The sequence below is a fragment of the Podarcis gaigeae genome (assembly GCF_964106915.1).
Source record: "Podarcis gaigeae genome assembly, chromosome: 17".
NCBI classification, from domain to species: Eukaryota; Metazoa; Chordata; class Lepidosauria; order Squamata; family Lacertidae; genus Podarcis; species Podarcis gaigeae.
This window is the reverse complement of record NC_139694.1, coordinates 16,185,876-16,206,470: the sequence shown is the minus strand read 5'-3', so window position 1 is coordinate 16,206,470 and position 20,595 is coordinate 16,185,876. Positions and strand designations below refer to the sequence as shown.

At 42.1% G+C, this 20,595-nt stretch overlaps 2 protein-coding genes across 11 annotated transcripts in view; one reads left to right on the top strand and one right to left on the bottom strand.

Moving 5' to 3' along the window:
• Window positions 1–4,488, top strand: part of LOC310835195 (uncharacterized protein) — an 81,920-nt gene extending 77,432 nt beyond the window's left edge. Inside the window, exons 1-4 of one of the 3 annotated variants that reach the window (XR_014559419.1) lie at window positions 1,160–1,295; window positions 2,995–3,054; window positions 3,930–4,097; window positions 4,399–4,488. Coding sequence is in view for 1 of the 3 variants with exons in the window: in XM_083720004.1 (XP_083576130.1) it covers window positions 2,995–3,054; window positions 3,930–4,097; window positions 4,399–4,437 (267 nt within the window). In the remaining 2 variants the exon portion in view is untranslated. Of the gene's footprint in view, window positions 1–1,159; window positions 1,296–2,994; window positions 3,055–3,929; window positions 4,098–4,398 lie in introns of those variants that run through there. The other 2 variants (XM_083720004.1, XR_014559418.1) reach the window with 2 other exon arrangements.
• Window positions 4,489–15,696: 11,208 nt separating this feature from the next.
• The window catches only part of ECPAS (Ecm29 proteasome adaptor and scaffold), a 62,499-nt gene continuing 57,600 nt past the window's right edge, over window positions 15,697–20,595 (bottom strand). For all 8 annotated transcript variants that reach the window (XM_083718232.1, XM_083718234.1, XM_083718230.1 and 5 more), the window contains 2 exons: window positions 20,405–20,476; window positions 15,697–18,748 (listed from right to left, as the gene is read on the bottom strand). In XM_083718232.1, the coding sequence (XP_083574358.1) occupies window positions 18,609–18,748; window positions 20,405–20,476 (212 nt within the window). In that variant the 3' untranslated portion in view covers window positions 15,697–18,608. The remainder of the gene's footprint in view (window positions 18,749–20,404; window positions 20,477–20,595) is intronic.

Genomic DNA, 20,595 nt, shown 5'->3' with positions numbered 1-20,595 from the left:
TCCTGAAGCAAAGTTCTTAACCCGAGGTACTATTTCTGGGTTAGCGGAGTCTGTAACCTGAAGCATCTGTAACCCGAGGTACCACTGTATATAAGCCATGAAAGCTTGCTTTATTTGTGTGTGTCAGGCCTGGTCAGCACTGAACCTGTTGGAAGCATCCCAAATTTCCTGTTAGCATTAAGCAGCCACTGACGCAAAACGTGATATAAAATTAGAAGCAGTGGTTCCCAAACTCACCATGGGCCACTTGAAAATTGCTGACGGGCTTGGTGAAACGTGCCCTGATATTTCTCCCTGTTGCAGCAGTTGCAATGCATCGTGCTAGAAAGGTGCGTGGTTTTTACTTGCGTTTTTATTGCTTCCCTTACTTCGTACATTGTGCTGTGCTGCAATGCAATTCGAATTCCATAGCGTTGCAATGGTAATATAACAAAATGCAATATGAGAAATAAAAGAAGCAACAAATGCAATTGAAAAGCATTGTGAATATTTGAGGGAGAGGTGCCACGGATCACCTGGGTGAAACGGGTGGACCGGACCACAGATTGAAACACTCATTGAAAAGCAACAAACCACCTTTCGCGCCTGCGTGTTTCTTGCCGCGCTGGATAGACAAGTGTCACGCCTAAGAGGTAAGGCTTTCTTTTCGATGGAGACTTCCGGCTCTCAATTACAGATCCTAGGATCCTGTATGCGTGGAAGTGAACCGAAATGTTACAACGGGTTAAAAAATAATAATCCGGAGCTGGAAGCTCCTTTGCTTGAAAATAAATGCTAGCTGCACCCATGCGCTACTCTGTCAACTATATCTGTTGAATGTCTGCCCGTTGTGCTACAAGGCTGAAAATGCAGAGCAGCCCCAACGACGGCGGGGACAAACAGAGGGTCCTGAAAACTCATATCCTCGGCTTTTGTTACTTATAAACCGGGGATAGGATTATTGCAAAAAAACCAACCTCTGCGTGCTGCGTCGGAGCTGCTTCTTTCGATTCGTCCACCTCTTTAGCAGCCGCGAACAGATGCAGGCTTGTTCTGTGTTGCATCTGACCGGATGCAGAAAATGCAAAAATAAAAATAAAAAATGCATTGTAGAGCCGGAAATGAGAGGTGCATGACACTATACTTTACTCTTGCTTGCCTTCCTTCCCTTTTTTTCTTAAAACGCGCGAGCAAATCTCTGGGATGCGCAGTACCTTGGACAGCGCGCACGCACAGGAATGGGTTTCCCTCCCCTCTCCTTGAAGCTTTGCAGTCACAGAGACTGTACAGAGTAGTCACAGAGTAGCCGCTTCCAGGTGAGCATCCCGCCACCGCCCCCGTTGAAGTCCCAGGGTGAGTGACTGCCTAACAGGGGCAGCTGCAACAGTGTCTCCCTTTGAGGGTCCCTTTCACAGCATGCATTGACCGGGAAAGTGAATCCTGGGAACTGTGGTTCCTTGCACCCAGAGAGAACTACAACTCCCAGCACCCTTGACAAACTACAGTTCCCAAGATTCTTCAGAGAGACCACGGGATGTGCTTTAAATATATGGTGTGTACACCGATAGGGGTAGATCTGTAACGCAGGAGAAGAACTGATTAGTGGGCTTGGGTCGAGGGGCAGGCAACCTGTTTTTCTGACACTCTGATGCCCTCCTGGTGTTGTTAAAGTACCATATCTCCCTTCTTCTTCTTCTTTGGTGTTCACTCAAGTAGCCGAGTAAGATTGTCTTCCATAAACACGGTTTTAGCAGTGAGTCCGTAAGTGACTTTGGAAGCCAATTCTGGATCCACACGTCCTTCCACAGTGGGGACGTTGGTTTCCGGGCAGGAGTTGATCACGGTGTGGATTTGCCAAGCATGCCTGCCTCTTAGCACGTTTCTCCCTTGCGTCCTGAGTTTGAGTGTCTCCAAAACCCATGACACTTTTGGTAAAGGCTGTTATCCAACTGGAGCGCTTGCAGGCCAGTGTTTCCCAGTTCTCAGTGTTTACACTACATTTTTATATCTCCCATCAGCTTCAGCCGGCAAGTGGGCAATGGTAACATTGTGGGCACAAATGCAACAAATACATATAAAAAAATTGAGTTGTATCAAAAGCTACCGAACGGTCTTCCGGAATGTTTTACGTTCAAAAACTAAGGTACCACTGTTCAAGATTCTTCACTTAACTGTGTACATGTTAAATTTTGAATCCCAGAAGTGGTTTTATTAGGGCACAGTGATTTGAAACAGCAGAGCTCATGCCTTGTCGGCTCAAATCTACTTGCAGGCTAAACTCTTCCCAAAATTATATGTTGCCATTTTGAGATGAGAATCTGTTTTAATGCATACTGCATCACAGATGTATATATTGCTGGAGATGTTATTAAGGTGTCCCTCATGTTATATACCCTTGCTTGGAAATACATTTTCTCAGGGAAAATATCAAATGCTTTTTCATGTGGACAAACTCCTCAGCTAGGTACCATGGCAATGTTTGTGGTGGTGTCTGTTTTTTAAATCCAAAGAACATCAGCTAATATTCTGAACATTTAAGAAAATGGGGGAGATGGCACAGAGTTTCGAGCTTTTTGGGGGGGGGGGAGAATTACCCAGGGTTGTTGAGCTTTTTCTAGGGGGGGATTACCGGAAATCTCTCACCCACACAAGTCGCAAAATCTGCCTCTCATCTGTCCCCTCACCAGGAAAAGTTGACAATCACCCCCCATTGCCACAGCGACAGCCAATCAACACCAGCCATTGACGCATCAACCAATAACACACCAAATAGCTGCTCAAACACTCACCCTATGCACTATCCATGTATAAGACGACCCCCACTTTTTAGCATAATCTTTAAAGAAAAAAACGTAGTCTTATACACAGAAACGTACGGTAGGTTGTGGATCTAGTGTCTTTTTATGTATGACATGGTTAAGATGTGCAGACATGTATCAGGACCTTCTTAAAAAAAAAGAAAACACCCCCTCAAAAAAAAAAAACCTACTGAAAACCTACTGATTTATTCCTTAGGGAAGACAAGAACACTTTCAAAAGGCTGCCTCAGAAGGCACGGAGAGACTGGAAGACGAGGTATGAGCATTGCGTGCAGCAAAACATGGATTGCAAATTCCATTGATTTCAGTGAGTTATGAATGTCTTTGCTCCTTTCCCATTGCATCATACCCATCCGAAGAAGGAGCAACTTTGGATTCTCCTGGATATTCTGGAAGCTTTGTATACGAGAACAATTTCCATGAAGATGTGATAGGAACTCTGAGGATTCTGAAAAACTTAACACACACACCCCTGCCTATTTTGAAGCAAAGTAGAAATCTGATTAATATTTTATTCTCACTATATAGGGCAGTTTAGATGAATTTTGAGTCTTTTTTATAAAAAAACAGGTAGTATCTTCCTCAGACTGACTACTATCAACCTCCTAACAAATGTAATTTTCTAAACAGAAAAAACAAAATAGTATTACAAAAAAGGGAAGGTTTTTCTTTACTAGTTGTTTGTCAGGCAAAAGAACTGACAATGCAAGCTTCTTAAGCTATATCTGGCTGAGAGGGGGATTATTGTAGAGGACACTTGGGGAATAGTAATTAACAAGGAATGAAACCCCATATCTTTTCTTCTGATGAAGTGTTAAATGCAGCAGTAAATTTGTTAACTGCATTAATCTTTTCACAGTTTAAGTCCTAGATCTGTCCCTAGTACTTTCACTGAACAGTCTTAAAATAAAAAGATTATGAATCCAGTTTTTAAAATTGCATTCAGTTTTAAAATTATTTTCTTGATTTATTTGCTTATCTTTCTATTGGTTACCTTGAAAATAAAGTATTTGACTATTTCCCTATTACTCTGTTCTCTTAAAAAAAAACAACCTCCCAGTCCTTTCATGTCACGTTTTGTAAGTGCATGCTCTGCTTTTTTTATTTCATAAAATGTTATTTATTGTCCAGGGCCAGAGCATCATTCCAGTGCTGACGGGGGAAGTTATTCCTATAATGGAACTCCTTTCATCTATGAAATCACAAAGTGCTCCAGAAGACATAGATGTAAGCCCTTATCTTAGCTGCATCATGAAAGGAAACAGCTCTTCCATTCTTCTCCTTTTTGATCTGCCTTCGGTAAAATAAATTACACATCGTAAATAAGAATACTTCTAGATTTTCGAGAGTGCCAAGTTAATACCAGCTTCCATCTCATAAGCATGACGGCACTTGAAATCATTTTCTTACTGTACTTGACCAAAACTGTATGCAGTTGTTGTTGTTTTTTACATTCAAAGGTTTATAAAAAGTGATTGGTCGTAAAATAGGGAAATGCCATAATGTAGGATCTTGAGGATGCTGGAATGTCTTTTACTGATGTATTTTGACCTGGCAGGAATGTGGCCATGAACTCTAATAATGACTCTTTGTCTCCTAGATTGAAAGGATAAAAGGTAAAGGGAGCCCTGACCATTAGGTCCAGTTGTGACCGACTCTGGGGTTGCGGCACTCATCTCGCTTTATTGGCGCACAGCTTCCAGGTCATGTGACCAGCATGACTAAGCTGCTTCTGGCAAACCAGAGCAGCGCATGGAAACGCTGTTTACCTTCCTGCCGGTAGGTATCTATCTATTTATCTACTTGCACTTTGATGTGCTTTTGAACTGCTAGGTTGGCAGGAGCTGGGACCGAGCAATGGGAGCTCACCCTGTTGCGGGGATTCGAACCGCCGACCTTCTGATCGGCAAGTCCTAGGCTCTGTGGTTTAACCCACAGTGCCACCCGCATCCCAGATTGAAAGGATAGAGTGTGTGTAGACCAGGGGTTGGCAAAGTTTTTGTGGCTTGGGCCAGTTCATGGTCCCACAGACTTCCTGCAGCCAATGGGAAGCTGGCCAGCGTTGCGGAAGGTGGTCCCCACTCTGCTCCGCGCCGGTTTAGCGCGGCGCATGGGAGCCGACTGAGCTGGTGGCAGGGGTCCATGGATTGGTTAAACGACCCCCATGGGCCGCTTGTGGCCCATGGGCCTTAGGTTGCTGACCCCTGGTGTAGAGGCTAGTCTACCGCACAAAGGTAAAAAAATTATATTGATTTCTTGGCACACTTTTGCCCTGAGCTCTGCCCACTTGTGGCATATACCCCCTGGAAAATTACCCACGAAGGAGTGTGGTCATTGGCCTGAGAAAGGTTTCCCGCCCTTGAAATCTCTTGACTTGCTTGAAACATGATTAAGGCTCAGGGCTTCTCGCGTCCGGGCTGGACATTTCCTCTAGTGATGTTTTGGACAGTCCGATGGAGGTGGGTGCCCAAGCTGGAAGGGGGGGAGAGATCATTACTCTGGCCACAAAATTCGCAGTTTGCATTCTGGAGGAACATATAGCTGTTAGAAAATATATGTGGACCCCTGTAAGAATTGCCCCAGTTCTTGTGCAATATATAACCACTGCCGATTTTTCTCTTGGCTAAACTTCACTGCCTGTACTATTAAAATGATATTGTATTACAGAAGGTACGTACACTGTGCCTCTTTCTCATCTCACTTTAACAGAGAAAAGTGTTCGAGGCTTTGCAGAAATGAAACCTCCTTTCATTACGAGTCGGGTCTTTTTGTGCAAGGATTGCTGAAGGTAAGGTCATTGATCTCCTCTGCTAAATTCTCCCAAATGCCACTGGCTCCTTCGTTTCTAAGGAAAAGAAGTAATGTTGTGCTTAGAAGCTTTTGAATTATCTCTTTGTCATTATGATGTCTACCTTGTCCTCTTTCTGACTAGATGTCTTTTCTAGGGTATAAGATTTTCCAGGCAGTTTTTGTATTTTCCCTTTGAGGTTAAAATGAAGATTTCCACTTAGATATTTTGGTAGGCAGGCTACTGAGCGGCCTCCCCACCCCCCACCCCGAACGGCAAAGTTAAAGGGAGTTTATCCAGCACAACTAAGGAAGCATAATTTTTAAGTGCTAATATGAATTCATGCTTAGTGCTGCTTTCTTGGAAAAGCGTATTTTCCTTGTTTGCTCTCCCAATACGAAGAAATATTAAATTTGCATCCCTCTCCTCTCCTTCTCACATTCAGAAACGATGGGAATGTATTGTGAAAGTTAGCTTTGCAACTGAGATAATTATTTTGATTTATTTACTCAACAGTATTTGCATACCGCTTACTAGCATGAAAGACCCCTATTTAATATGCAGCTATTTCCATTATATTCTAGAAATCTTTAATCGTTTTTTAAAAAATTGAATCAGTTTAATTTTGCCAACTATGGCAGTCCAGATTCACTTTGTACCTTTAGAAGCACCCATGGCTAAATAATCTCAGAGTACTTTAAGGAACAAACAGTCGTGGTAGTGAGCAAAACTGCAAACCCTACAGTTCTTTCCCCCTTTCTGACGGGGTAAGTATTCATGGGCCAGTTGTGGTTCTGTCAGAAGGAAGGAATCGTACCGTGTTTGTGGCCGATCAGCTGCACGTCCTGAATTAGTTGGGAAGGGATGGAGAAGCAACCTAGCAATTTGTTCAAATGCTGACAAGACATGGGGATTGAAAGAAACTCGCATTACCACCGCAGGGTTCCTGTCTCTGTAATAAGGCATGTATCAGCAGTTGAGAAGCATAGCCAGCCTCACAGTGAAACTTCAAATCATATGGTTATTGTGTTTCTAAAAAGAAAGAAAGTTCCAGTGATAAGGCTGCTTGAATCAAAAGTTTGCAGTCTCTTTCATTTTCATGGGTCATCATTGCATGTTTACTCATAAGCATTTTAAGCTTTTTTAAAAATTGGACCAGCATATCCAAGACATGTAGATGTTGACAGGTTTTAATCTTTTTTCACTCTGTTGTCTATTCCCTTTGGAATGCTTTAATTATCTGCTTTCCACCATTTTCACTGACGCTTTAAGTATTTCTTGGGAAACAATTCAGGCAGTACAAACATTTGGTTAAATAAAGTCATAAAACGAGTCAAGTAAGTATCTCTGAACTGAAATGTAAGGATGTTTCACTGCGGCTGCAGCCTTAACCACATCCACTCAGAGGAAAGTCCCATTGAATTCAAGACAGGAGCAGGTTAGGACTGTAGCCCCAATTCTCTGTGGAGAGCGCTTGAAGTCTTACAATTCAGGCCTGAGCAAGCACGCCCCCACTTAAATTCAGTGGAGCTTGCTCCCACATGTGTGTGTGTAAGAATGTAGCCAAGGCTGCAATCCCAAACCAACGTTTTTGAACATAGGAAGAAATACAGTTACAGTGGACAGCCACTGGTTTAACTTGGTGCTGTGGGGAAATTCAACATATTGCTTCATGCTTCTCCTGTTTGTATTTTTTTCAGGAATGTTTTCCAAGATGTCCTTTACCAAGACACTCTAGTAAAAGACTTCCTGTATCAGGTGACTATTCACTCAAATGAAATAAAGCAGATTAATCCATAGCATGTTTTAAAAAAAAACCTGAAGTAGTTTTTTGTGTAGTTATATGTACATTAAAAAAAATCTCAAGTGATTTCTTTTGTGTAGTAATTTAACAATGATTTTAAAGAAGATTTCTCTGTATTCTGTACTCTGAAGTTAATTCAAGTGGTGGTGTACTATATGTCTAGAAACTGAGGGAAAGCTTCAAGTGTACTTAAGGGATGTAGAAATAAAAGCATTATTGTTAAGACTGAGTATTTAGCATAATATTCAACAAACCACTGATTTCAGTAACCCTTCTGAGGTTAAGTCAGGGGCTCACTCAAGTAGTTTGTTGGCTGCTAGTATCTAAACATGGGTGCGTCTGTCTCCCATCTATTTCTTTGTAAAAGCTAGTTCCCAGCATTCTACCAAGTTACAAGAGCTACAAATTCAGACCTGCTCTTTAATCTTGACAATATTTTTTTTTTCCAAGTTCTGCAAAAATATTACCAAGTCTATAATGCCACATAATAATACAACCGGATCCTTTAGATGGAAAATGAATGACACCTTACTAAGGGACGAGAAGATTGTTAAGAAGGCCCAAAAAACTTTAAAGGACTATTTTGAGATAAATTTAAATACCACTGTGGAAAAAAGAACAATCTGGGACGCAAGTAAAGCAGTCATGAGAGGGTTTCTAATACAACAAAATACGATCAAGAAAAAGCTCTGGAATGAAAAGAAGGAGAAGATATTGGAAAAAATAAGAGATGGAGAGAAAAAACTAAGATCCAGGCCCAAGTCGAAGGAAGTGCTGAGAGAAGTGAAATTCTTCCAAGCACAATATTTGAAATTGATAAATCAAGAGGTGGAATGGAAAATTAAACAAATGAAACAAAGATCTTTTGAATCAGCAAATAAGTGTGGGAAACTGCTAGCATGGCAGTTGAAAAAGAGACAAAAACTTAATACAGTTACAAATCTAGAGATTGAAGGGAGAATGGTTCAGAAACCCGAGGAAATTAGAAAGTGCTTCCAGAGATATTTCAAAGAACTTTATTCACAAGGGCCACAGAAAGATTCGGAGGTGGACCAATTTCTTAAAACCAACGGATTACAGAAAATACCTCAGGAAATGAGAACAATCCTGAATAGTAATATCACACAGCAAGAAATTGAAAGCGCCATTCAGAACCTCCAATTAGGCAAATCTCCAGGCCCTGATGGACTTACCTCCAAATACTATAAGGTTCTGAAGGACTATTTGATACAACCTTTGTTGGAGGTCTGTAACCAGATTATGGAGGGGAGGAAGGCACCGGAAACGTGGAAAGAAGCCTTCATCACATTGATACCCAAACTAGAAACTGAAAAGACCCAGCTTAAGAACTACCGCCCCATCTCACTCCTAAATGTGGATTACAAAATTTTTGCAGACATTTTGGCAAGTAGGTTTAAAAAAGTGCTTAATGAAGTGATCCATAAGGACCAGGCAGGCTTTCTCCCTGGTAGGCATTTGTTTGACAACACAAGAAACATCATCGACATTTTGGAACTTTTACAAACAAAGCTCAACACTAGAGCGGTGTTAATCTTTATTGATGCGGAGAAAGCCTTTGACAACATTTCTTGGATGTTTATGAAGAAAAATTTGGAAGGGATGGGAGTGGGGCGGGGGTTTGAAAATGGAATAGAAGCAATATATTCAGAACAAAAAGCTAAATTGATAGTAAACAATGTGGTGACAGAGGAGTTTAAAATTGAAAAAGGGACACGACAGGGGTGCCCTCTATCCCCTCTATTGTTTATTTCAGTTCTGGAGGTGCTATTGAACATGATTAGAAAGGACCGGTTGGTACAGGGAATTGAGGTCGGAGTGAAACAATATAAATTGAAAGCATTTGCAGATGACCTGGTATTAACATTACAGGAGCCAGTCTCTAGTACTAAAAGAGTGTTAGAATTAATTTCTGACTTTGGTCGGGTGGCGGGATTTAAGCTGAACAAGCAAAAAACCAAGGTTTTAGCAAAAAAATTGACAATTACAGAATCAGATGAGTTCCTGAAAGAAACAGAATTAAATGTGGTTTAAAAAGTAAAATACCTAGGGGTGTATCTGACCTCCAAAAATTTGAATTTGTTTAAAGACAACTACGAGAAATGTTGGTCAGAAATCAAAAGTGATTTGGAAACGTGGTCAAGATTGAAACTTTCCTTGTTGGGCCGAATAGCAGCTATAAAGATGAATGTATTGCCAAAAATGTTATTTTTGTTTCAGGCCCTACAGATCGTGGACAAGGTGGAATGTTTTGGAAAGTGGCAGAAGGATATTTCTAAGTTTGTTTGGCAGGGCAAAAAGCCCCGAATAAAGTTTAAAATATTAACTGATGCGAAAGAAAGAGGGGGATTTGCCCTGCCAGACTTGAGGTTATATTATGAATCCGCAGCCTTCTGCTGGTTGAAAGATTGGATTTTACTGGAAAACACTGATGTCCTAGATCTGGAAGGGTTTGACAATGCTTTTGGGTGGCATGCATATTTGTGGTATGACAAGGTTAAAGTGCACAAATTGTTTAAAAACCACATTGTTAGGAGAGCAATTTTAATGGTCTGGACAAAATATAAAGACTTATTGGAGAGTAAGACTCCGAGGTGGCTCTCACCGGTGGAGGCCAAGGCACGTAAGAGACCTAACATGGAGGCCAATTGGCCTAAATATGGGGAAATAATTGAAAAGATTGGAGACAATTGGAGGTTGCAGAGCTTGGAAAAATTAAAAAACAAGGTGCGAGATTGGTTGCATTATGCACAAATTCAAGAGGTTTTTAAAGTAGACAAGAAGGTTGGATTCCAGGTGGAAAAATCGAAACTAGAGACAGAACTGTTAGAACCAAAAAGTAAACTACTTTCGAGAATGTATAACCTGCTGCTTAAATGGAATACTCAGGATGAGACAGTCAAATCCGCCATGATAAAGTGGGCGCAGGATTTGGGGCATAACATTATGTTTGAAGACTGGGAAAGGTTATGGAACACCGGAATGAAATTTACGGCATGTAGTGCCTTGAAGGAAAACATTATGAAAATGATATACCGGTGGTACATGACCCCAGTCAAGCTTGCTAAGATATACCACCTGTCTGATAATAAATGTTGGAAATGTAAAGAGGCGGAAGGGACATTCTTTCACCTCTGGTGGACCTGCCCGAAAGTGAAGCCCTTTTGGGAGATGATTCATAATGAACTAAAAAAGCTACTTAGATTTACCTTACCTAAGAAACCAGAGGCCTTCCTTCTGGGCATGGTGGACCAGAGAGTGCTTAAGAAGGACAGAACTTTCTTTATGTACGCTACTACAGCAGCAAGGATTCTGATTGCAAAGCATTGGAAGACACAAGATTTACCCACACTGGAGGAATGGCACACGCAGTTGATGGACTACATGGAACTGGCCGAAATGACTGGCAGAATCCGAGACTTGGGAGAAGAAACAATTGAGGAGGACTGGAAAAAATTTAAGGACTATCTGAAAAAACACTATAAGCTGTATGAATGTTAAAAAATGCACCTTTTAGGAAATTCTAGCTTCAGTAATGTTAAACTAAAGAAATGGAAATTAAGGCACAAGAAGTCTGAGATAGAATAATGAAATAACTTTATTGTGTTTAAATGAAAATGTACATGATTTGGGTTATAACGCATTTGAAATTGGGTAACATGATAAAACGAAGGATACAGCAAGTAATGAAATAAGTTAACAAATTGCTGATGTTATGTATCACAGAGAATGCAGGGTTGGGAGGATGTGGGGAAGTCCAGTAGGCTTGGAAAAAAGAACAAGAAAACTTGTAACCTTTCTACTTTACTCTTATAATATGCTCTTTATTCTTTTTTCTGTATTTCACAAACTCAATAAAAAATATTATAAATATATATATATATATAATGCCACATAATACGTATCATGTTATACATAGGCTCCGAATGTAACCAGCACATAAACAGATTAGAAAGGGCAATGCATATAACTGTAAAAACACGTTGATGTATTCATGCTTTCAAAATGAATTTTGTTTGTAATGCATCTGTTTGTGTCGTGCACTCAGAAATGTGCTGCATCTCCCCAGAGTCCCTGCAACGCACAAGCTCATCCACCTCCCATCACGATGAGTATTTTGCTAAAATATAACTGATGAGAAAATGCCAGTAGATGAGACCGTTTGCTGATTTATCCTGTGTGGCCGTTTTTTAACAGGTCTTTTGTTTGAAACCTGGATTGTCTCTGAGGAGGGTGTTCCTTGCCCAATTCTTGTTGGTCCTCCACAGAAAAGCCTTAACTCTCATCAAATATGCAGAAGATGATACGTAAGTATACAGGAGCTCGCGGAAGCAGTGAGTTCGGTACCCTGGCATGTTTTGAAATGAAAATATTTTGCTCAACCACAGTTTTCCCTGCCATCCCTCAGGCAAAAAGGGGGAAAGCCTCTGAAATCACTCCAGAACTTGAAGATAGACCTGGACTTAACAGCAGAGGGTGATCTGTACTTAGTGATGGCTTTAGCTGAGAAGATCAAGCTTGGTTTGCATTCTTTGGCCAGCTTTTCTATACCAGCGTGCAGGAACGCGATGTCGTTTTAAAGACGTTTTCCAGTGTGGGTTGGGGAAGCTCCACGGCGCTTTTCAAAGATGCCACCGGTGAAGGGAATGCCATGTTCCTCTGTTCTCCCGACGCAACAGAATGTGGGGTGAAACAGGAGCGACAAGCCGCTCTCTTAGCCAGGGGCAAATTTCTGAGGGTCACATGCTCATGCTTGTGGTGGAGACCAGGAGCAGAAGTGGTTGGAGCTATGAATGCAACTTTTTGCTTTGTACATGAAGGTAGCATCTATGCATGCTCAAACACCCCTCTCTATCCTCCAAATGGTGGCCAGTGTGGAGTGTGGCCTGAGGAGGACTCAGAGGGCCAGTTGTATTTGGTCCCTGGGCCTGAGTTTCTCCAACCTAGAGGCCTCCCACCTCCTTCCCAAAGCCCTGTAGACGCGGGTGGCACTGTGGTCTAAACCACTGAGCCTCTTGGGCTTGCCGATCAGAAGGTCAGCGGTTCGAATCCCTGCGACGGGGTGAGCTCCCATCGCTCTGTTCCAGCTCCTGCCAACCTAGCAGTTCGAAAGCACACCAGTGCAAGTAGATAAATAGGCAAGAAGGTAAATGGCATTTCTGTGCACTCTGGTTTCCGTCACGGTGTCCTGTTGCACCAGAAGCGGTTTAGGCATGCTGGCCACATGACCTAGAAAACTGTCTGTGGACCAACACTGGCTCCGTTGGCCTGAAAGTGAGATGAGCGCTGCAACCACATAGTTGCCTTTGACTGGACTTAACCGTCCAGGGGCCCTTTACCTTTTTAAAGAAAACCCAAAGCCCAGTAAGCGTTTGCTCAGCTTTGGGAAGGAGGACACAAGGACCCTGTAAGAGCCCTCCCACTCCCTTCCCGCAGGGTAAGCGCTTCACACACTTTGAGAAAGCGCCCTCCCCCAGTTTTTAGGCACTGCCCTAAAACTGCAGCAGAAAAAAGGAGGAGGGAGTACTATTTAGAACCAAGTCTTTAGACATGCATCCGAGGCTCCATTTCACTTATAGTCAGAGCAAAGAAAAATTGGGTATGGGTGGGTGGGTGTAAATGTCAGTTTAATGGGGTTTTCTGAACCACAAAGTAAAGAGGACAATTTTAATAGGACACTGGACTTGTTCCTTTTTCTTATATGGCATGGTGCTGGGTGAAATAATGCAACTGTCTCTTTCTGTCTGGGAATTGTTGATTGCAAAGCAGTTGTGGTTTTTAAGACCATCGCTTCCAGTGTATCTGCTATGATGAACGGTGCCATCCGTGTTGCTCTCCCCACCTGCCGCTGCTTCACATATCCTTTAGAAGCCACCCAATACCTGTGCTGACACCCAGGCATTTAAATGCATAAACATGAAAACAGGCAAGTGATTTCCTTTAGTTCCCAAACGTTTTGGCTCCCGAACGTCGCAAACCCGGAAGTGACTGTTCCAGTTTGTGAACTATTTTTGGAAGCTGAACGTCCAATGGGGCTTCCACGGCTTCTGATTGGCTACAGGAGCTTCCTGTAGCCAATCAGAAGCTGTGGTTTGGTTTTCGGACATTTTGGAAGAACAGACTTCTGGAACAGATTCCGTTTGACTTCCAAGGTACGACTACTTGGCTGAATAATTGCCAAGCTTATCCTGATGAGTAAAAGCAATATAAATGCCCTATGTCTCCTTGTTGCTCTTTAAGAGTTTGGGGTGTGCATCGATTACAGTCAAACTTCGTAAATAACAGAGTTGAGGGAATACTAGTGGCAAACTGTTTTTATCTCTTTTAACTCCAATATATTTGTCTCTTGGCTCTTGTTACACTGGAAAAAGACAAAATATAAACTTGCCACTTTTCCCATCTGTATAATAGGAAATATTCATACACCTTCTAATGTGCAAGGTTTACAAAGTAAACATGCAAAAATCTCCATGTCACGTTGCGCCTGAGATCTTTTCAGTGTGCACTGCAGTTTTATTTTTATTTCATTGTTCAACTGTTGGTTTGATTTGTTGTTTGCCAAATGCTGATACGTTTCGTTCCAAGTGCAGTATTTTTTGTGTTCCTCAACGATTAGGGAAATTTGCTGTTTTGTGAAAATCTAAGTACATCTGACAAAGGTTTGTCTTCTTAAAAGCCATTCTTGAGCATTCTACAACAATAATATTTTCTTGGAAACCTCTTGTGTATTGTATGGTGTATGACTTAAGTGTCATGGCTTAGATTAGCCCCTGATGTTCTGAGGGTGGGTTTTCTCTTTAATGTCTGCATCTTGGGAAGAGAGGAGCACAAAACTAAGCAGTCTGCTTTAGTTTTGCAAAACCAAAATAAGCAGTCTGCTTTTGTGAAGCTGTGTTTGCAGCGGAGTCCTGCCGCTCTCTGGATTATGGCCTGTAACTTCACGAACATGTGAAGTTGTGTCAAAATACCAAATAATGATGCCAAGGAAAATAACTAAAATAGATTCAGCTGTATGGGAAGGAAGGGAAGGGGGCAGTAAAGGTGGAGAGCTCTTTCCCTTTTTCCTCAGTGCAGAATATTGCCACAGGTGAGCGACAATGTCAGTCCTCGGATGAATGGCTGGAGCAATAGCTCCGATGGCCTGCCACACACAGCAAGAGTCAAGAAACCACAAATATTGCTACTGTCGAGTGTAACAGTCCTGGGTGTTTTCTCTGTTCTCGACTCATGACACTGAATATGTAGACCGTTGATATTTTTCCAGGTTACTGAAGTGATAAACATAGGGGGTTGCAGACAGAAATCTTAGGATAATAGTGTGCGTATCTGAGATCGGTTTTATGATGGGATAATCCTGGAAGATGGTTTAAAAGCATCTTGCGCAGCTGCACATTCATTGTTGCATTTGTCAATTAGCTAAATTCAGTGTTGTTGTTTTCCAAGGTTCTGGTTTGGGTGTGTGCAGCCTTGTGCTGCTTGGGGCCAGGATACCTGACATATCATCTCACCCTTTATATAGCCAGCTGATCACTGCCTTCTGCAAGTGAAGGCCTCCTGCAAGTATCATCTGATCAGGCCTGTTCTGCACAATGCAAGAACTGGGCCTCTAGTGTTGCCCTTTGGCATTCCCTCGCGTTAGAGAGGCACGGCTTCTGTAGTCTTCCCAGTGCTACTGTGAGAGAAACTTCCTCTTGCAACAAGCCATTTGAATAGAGGGTATTTGTTTTATCGCTTTGTGTTTTTGCCACCTGGGTTCCTTTTGAGAGGAAGGGCAAGAGAAGATATTTTTAATACAGTGGTACCTCTGGTTACGTACTTAGTTCATTCCGGAGGTCCGTTCTTAACCTGAAACTGTTCTAAACCTGAGGTAGCACTTTAGCTAATGGGGCCTCCTGCTGCCACTGCGTCACTGCTGCCCGATTTCTGTTCTCATCCTGAAGCAAAGTTCTTAACCTGAGGTACTATTTCTGGGTTAGCGGAGTCTGTAACCTGAAGCATATGTAACCTGAGATACCACTGTACGTCATCAGTGATTTTGACTTGCAGAGAGAATGAAAGGCCAGCTCCTACCCGTGATTGGAATGGAGGGGAAATTTTTTATCCCACAGGAAATACCCAACTATGGCCTCCCCAAAGGTCATGTGACTCTCCAAGTAGCAGGGAGGACTGAAATGAGGATAGGTTTCCTCCTGATGGATTTGCATAGCCCTGTCTCAAGAGCAAACGGGAGCAGATAGCCCAATCTGTACACCCTCCACCGCCAACAGAATTACCAGTTCTATCCAAGAGGAGGTCATGTGCCTTTATTTTAATGTTACCCTTTTGGTGGGGAGGTTTCCTTCGGTCAATCCACTTACATAACTTGACATCCAGATACAGAAAATGAATGTAGTGAATTTAATGGAGACCTTTTTCTTGCAACATTAGAAATCTTTAAAACACAAAACAAGTTTGTAAATTCAGCGGGTGCTATAGTGTCAAATTTACACACTTCAATCCAGGTATACAAAGCAGCATTAAACAGCAGCACAAGCGCCCACATTTGGGCAACAGTGTTTTATAGTGCAATTGTTTTCAGAGGAAAACATAACTCTCCAAAGGCCACTTTTTTCCTATCAAGTCAACAAATTTAAAAGAGGGACGGGTATCTGACCTCTAAGTCAACTTATTTTTTTGCAGGTAGGTTTCTCATAGAGGCACATGTTTGTTTGGTAAGTTCATAATCTAAATTTAGAAGAAAAAAAGCTATTCAGAGAAGCTATTCACCAAACTTGCACATTCCAGGTAGTTCTTATTCTGGAATTTTAGTATTCAGTATGGTTAATATTAATTTCCATTTGGAAATACTTACTACAGCAGCTGTTCCAAACTCAAGTTTTTAGATTCCACCTCAAAATACTGAAGCCGTTGCTGAAGAGTCATATCGGAGACCTAGCACATGTCGTGTGTGTATATATATATATATATATATATATATATATATATATATATATATATGGTTCACAGGTTCTATTAAAACACTCAAAACGACTGTTGCAAAAAGAAAGAAAAAGAGCAACACTTGACATTTCTGCGTAATACAAAAAGAGAGAGAGAGCGCTCCTGCGAGACAAAATGGGCTATTTTGTTAAAAGTTATGCAAAGATCTTATGCCTACAAACATTCCGTTTTACAGATGTGCTTGGCAAATTCAAACTCAGCGTAAACAACAAGCAGCTTTCCGTAATACATTAAAATCTTTTAGACCAGCTTTACTATTCCTTAGCTACGGGGCAGTGCTAGGTAGAAGACAAAGGCCTTTATTCAACAGACAAGAGTCTGACGACACACATGAGACACACACACACACACCAGTCATTAATTTCTCAGTAGACTTCCACAGAGCGAGATCGTAACAATGGCCAGGAGTCCTCAAAATGTGGCGGCACATCAGGAACATGCCTCTTGCCGCCATTTTGAGGTAACCTGTATCTCAGGATACAGGCGTGTAACCCCACCCCAGGAATTCTGGGTGGCCATTAAATGTGAAGCAGCCCTAAACACCCCCCTCCTTTTTCTGTCAAATGTCCTGAACCTCCCTAAAAAGGCCAATTTACGAACAGCTTATGCCCTCGCACCTCGGGATGCACCAAATGTATGAAGTATCTCTGCAAGGGAGCAGTCCATGCAGATGCCGATGGTTCGTGATCAAAGGCACCTGGAAAGGGGCTTGTTGCACTGCGAGGGGATCAATTCATATAACCGATGCATCCAAGTAATCCTGGCTGAGTCAGGCAGCCCTCCAAGGTGCCACAGGGCAACTGGGTGGGTGGGGGTGCCAATCAAACAGAACCAGTGGTCAGTTTTGTACGTTGCAAAAGTCCTACGCAGAAGGCACTTCCATGTAGGAATTAACGTGCTACCTGCATATAGATCTTCATGTGAAACAAATCCTACAAACATCTTACGGGCAAGGACACCACACGGCAAAACTGTTAGCAAGTAGCACACGTTATTTCCTACATGGTATTCTGTGAATGTATGGCGATCAGCCTTAAATTAGGGTTGCGAAGTTCTAAAACGTTTTAACTGCACCGTCTAGGGAGCCTTTATTAAAATTGGAGCAAATTTCATTCCCCCCCCAAAAAATGCTTTTGCAGCTACAGAAAAGGGGGCTGCTTAACGCAATACATTTCCACACTTTTAAATGGATGTAACGTTAAGCCTTACCCAGAAAAACAAAAGTACTTTCTTACAAACCAGAATATGCCGTGTCAGATACAACGCAGTTATTTAACTGCACCTTCCTAATAATGTTAAAACACGTACAGTTTTTCAAAGCAAGACGGGGGGTTACAAACCTGAGGAAAGGAAGCCTACTACGAGATAGTTCATGGAAAATGCAGAGCACTCTTGAAAACCATTATTTTGGATAAGGGCTTTGCTATTACTGAGTGTCATGCAAAACTCATTTCGGGAAAGGGCAGTGCTCCTTCTCTGCTTGTTTAAAACCAAGCACACCCTTGTTTCCAGACAGCTAATTAAAGTGCTTTCCAGTGTGCAATTGCTCCATTTTTACATCGGATGGCGTGGCGGTATGCGGACCAGGAGGACCAGAACACATCAAGGGGATTCCAAAAGGGAAGTCAGGCTAAACCAACAGAAGGTGGACCTCTCCATATTAGTATTAGCTTACCTTGTCCTAAAAAGAGCCAGAGTCCTACCAATACAACACTAAGTAATAATTACTCCACATGAAAGATACAGGCCAGAGTATTTGATCTCCAGTGCTCCAATGAACACCTTTTGATACCTTTTGAAACATCATTTCCAGGTACGCACCCAAGATTTTGGCTGGTGTTAATTTTTCAAATGAGGTGCTTCTTCCCCTCCTTTATTTGCACGCAGGCCGGGACAATTTCCCAAAAATTCATTACGTAGCTTGGGTTTATGGTTGTGTGCTTTTGGTTTGTTTTTTTTTAATACGCTCGAGGCTTTCATTCTAGCCAAACTGCTTGAAATGGTTACAAAAAACTGGAGGGGGGGGGGAGAGGAGGTGGAGAAAATTAATGGGGAACAGAATTCAAGGTGTTCTTTATTTTAGCCAAGGAATGATGCATGCTACAGAGTCGTCTTTACGTTCCCTCTCTGTATTCAGAGCTCACTGTGCGCTTTCGCTTTTGCTTGTTTCGTTTCGCATGGCACTTGGTTGGCTGTCAATTCAATCGAGTTTTTCTAAGGTTTTCTTTAGCAAAGTGGCTTTCTCTTGTAGCTCAGGCCTGCTGTCCGACATCAGGGCTGTTAAGGAGCCAATGAGGAGTTCTCTGCTTTGTGTGTTCAGGCTCTCCCACTGTCTGGACTCTACATAAGGAGAAGGAGGCAGAAGGACATCATCATGTCATTTCATGCATTCCCACTTACTGGGCTTTTCAAGCCATAAAAATAGCTTATAAAAACAACAAAAAGTCGTAAGAAGATTAGTTAAAATATAGTAAGAAGCATCAATGGGTTCTAGATAGTGACAAGTCAGAAGGCAGCCCTGGGAACCATCCACTGATCTTCAGGCGGTGAAAGAGCCTTCAGATGATATCAAGGAAATAAATAGAAATAAATATGGACAAACATGGGAGAAGTGCTTCTTCAGATATCCAGATCACTAACGGCTTGAAAGATCAGAAACTAACTGGTAACCAGTGTGACTTCCTTCAGGACTGGGGTTATATGGTCCCTCGAGTCGTGTGCATTCTTTGTGGGGCTGCCTTTGAAAGGTGTTCCTAAACTTAATGCAGTGGCTGGCTTACCCAGCGGGAGCCAACGATGGTGGACTTCCAACTGTCATCTGCCCCAGCCAGAATAGCCAAAGGGAAGTTCGGCTGATGGGAAATGCAGTCCATCTCACTGCTTACTCCTGGGTCCAACTGCTGCACTTGGAACTTTCAAAGGCAGCCCCAACACATGGAACACACACCAGAGGTTTAGTTTTGATGTTACCAAACACACGAAGCCAATAAGATGTTCAGCTTGGTTTTGAGAAGTAGATACATACACATGGGCAATGTAAAGTGCTTCATAGCAGGAAACAGGGACTGTAGGAATACAAGCCCAAAATAACAATTCTACCTTTTATCTGCAAAGGCATTTGCCAACATATCCTAGTGGTATTTTGCAAACCATACAAGACAATGCCTAGAAATGACTAAGGAGCCTAGGTGGCAGAACTTCTGTGTCCTGAGCTCCTTTCCAAAGCCTTCTGTTAGGTTTCCCCTTATCCCCATACTGATACTCCTTGGTTTGTTTTTTACGAAATGTGGTTTTCAAACATCAAAAAGTTTTTTGTTGTTTTTTTTTAATTATTATTATTATTATTATTATTATTATTATTATTATTATTATTAGAGTTTGGATTTGATACCCCGTTTTATCACTACCCTAGGGAGTCTCAAAGTGGCTAACATTCTCCTTTCCCTTCCTCCCGCACAACAAACACTCTGTGAGGTGAGTGGGGCTGAGATGAGAGACTTCAGAGAAGTGTGACTAGCCCAAGGCCACCCAGCAGCTGCATGTGGAGGAGCAGAGACGCGAACCCGGTTCCCCAGATTACGAGTCTATCACTCTTAACCACCACACCACAATGGCTATTACTATTATTATTATCAATAACAACAATGATTTATATGCCCATATGGTTGCCCTAGCCACTGGCCGGCTCCCAACAAAAATGAGTAAATACACAATAAAGCAAATACAAGCAGGTAAGTTTCTGTCAAACAAACAACTGGTGTGACTCTTATGCAGTTCATGCACAGAAACCGAGCTTCCATAATACAAAATGGGAAGCAGCCTGGCCAAAATTACCCTGCAAAGCAAAAAGAGCAGAGTACCCACCCCAATAAATGTATACCAATTATTGCTTTAAAATCAGTCTAGACTAGCACTGAACTGCAACATTCTTTAGCCTTCTGGAGTTAAGAGACAACCTGGTTGATCAACATTTCCAAAATCATGAAAAAAACTTGCCTTCAAGTTTTGTGAGCAGTACTTCTATCACTGACAAGGCTTCAGTTCTTATGGAGGTGTAGCTTCTATTCTCTGAGGGAACAAACATTAGTCAAGAGTGAATATAACCTGAGGGGAAATGTAACTTCATGCCAGAGATGCATATGGGCCACTTACATCTTTTAAGCATCTTGCAGGGCAACATGCACTTC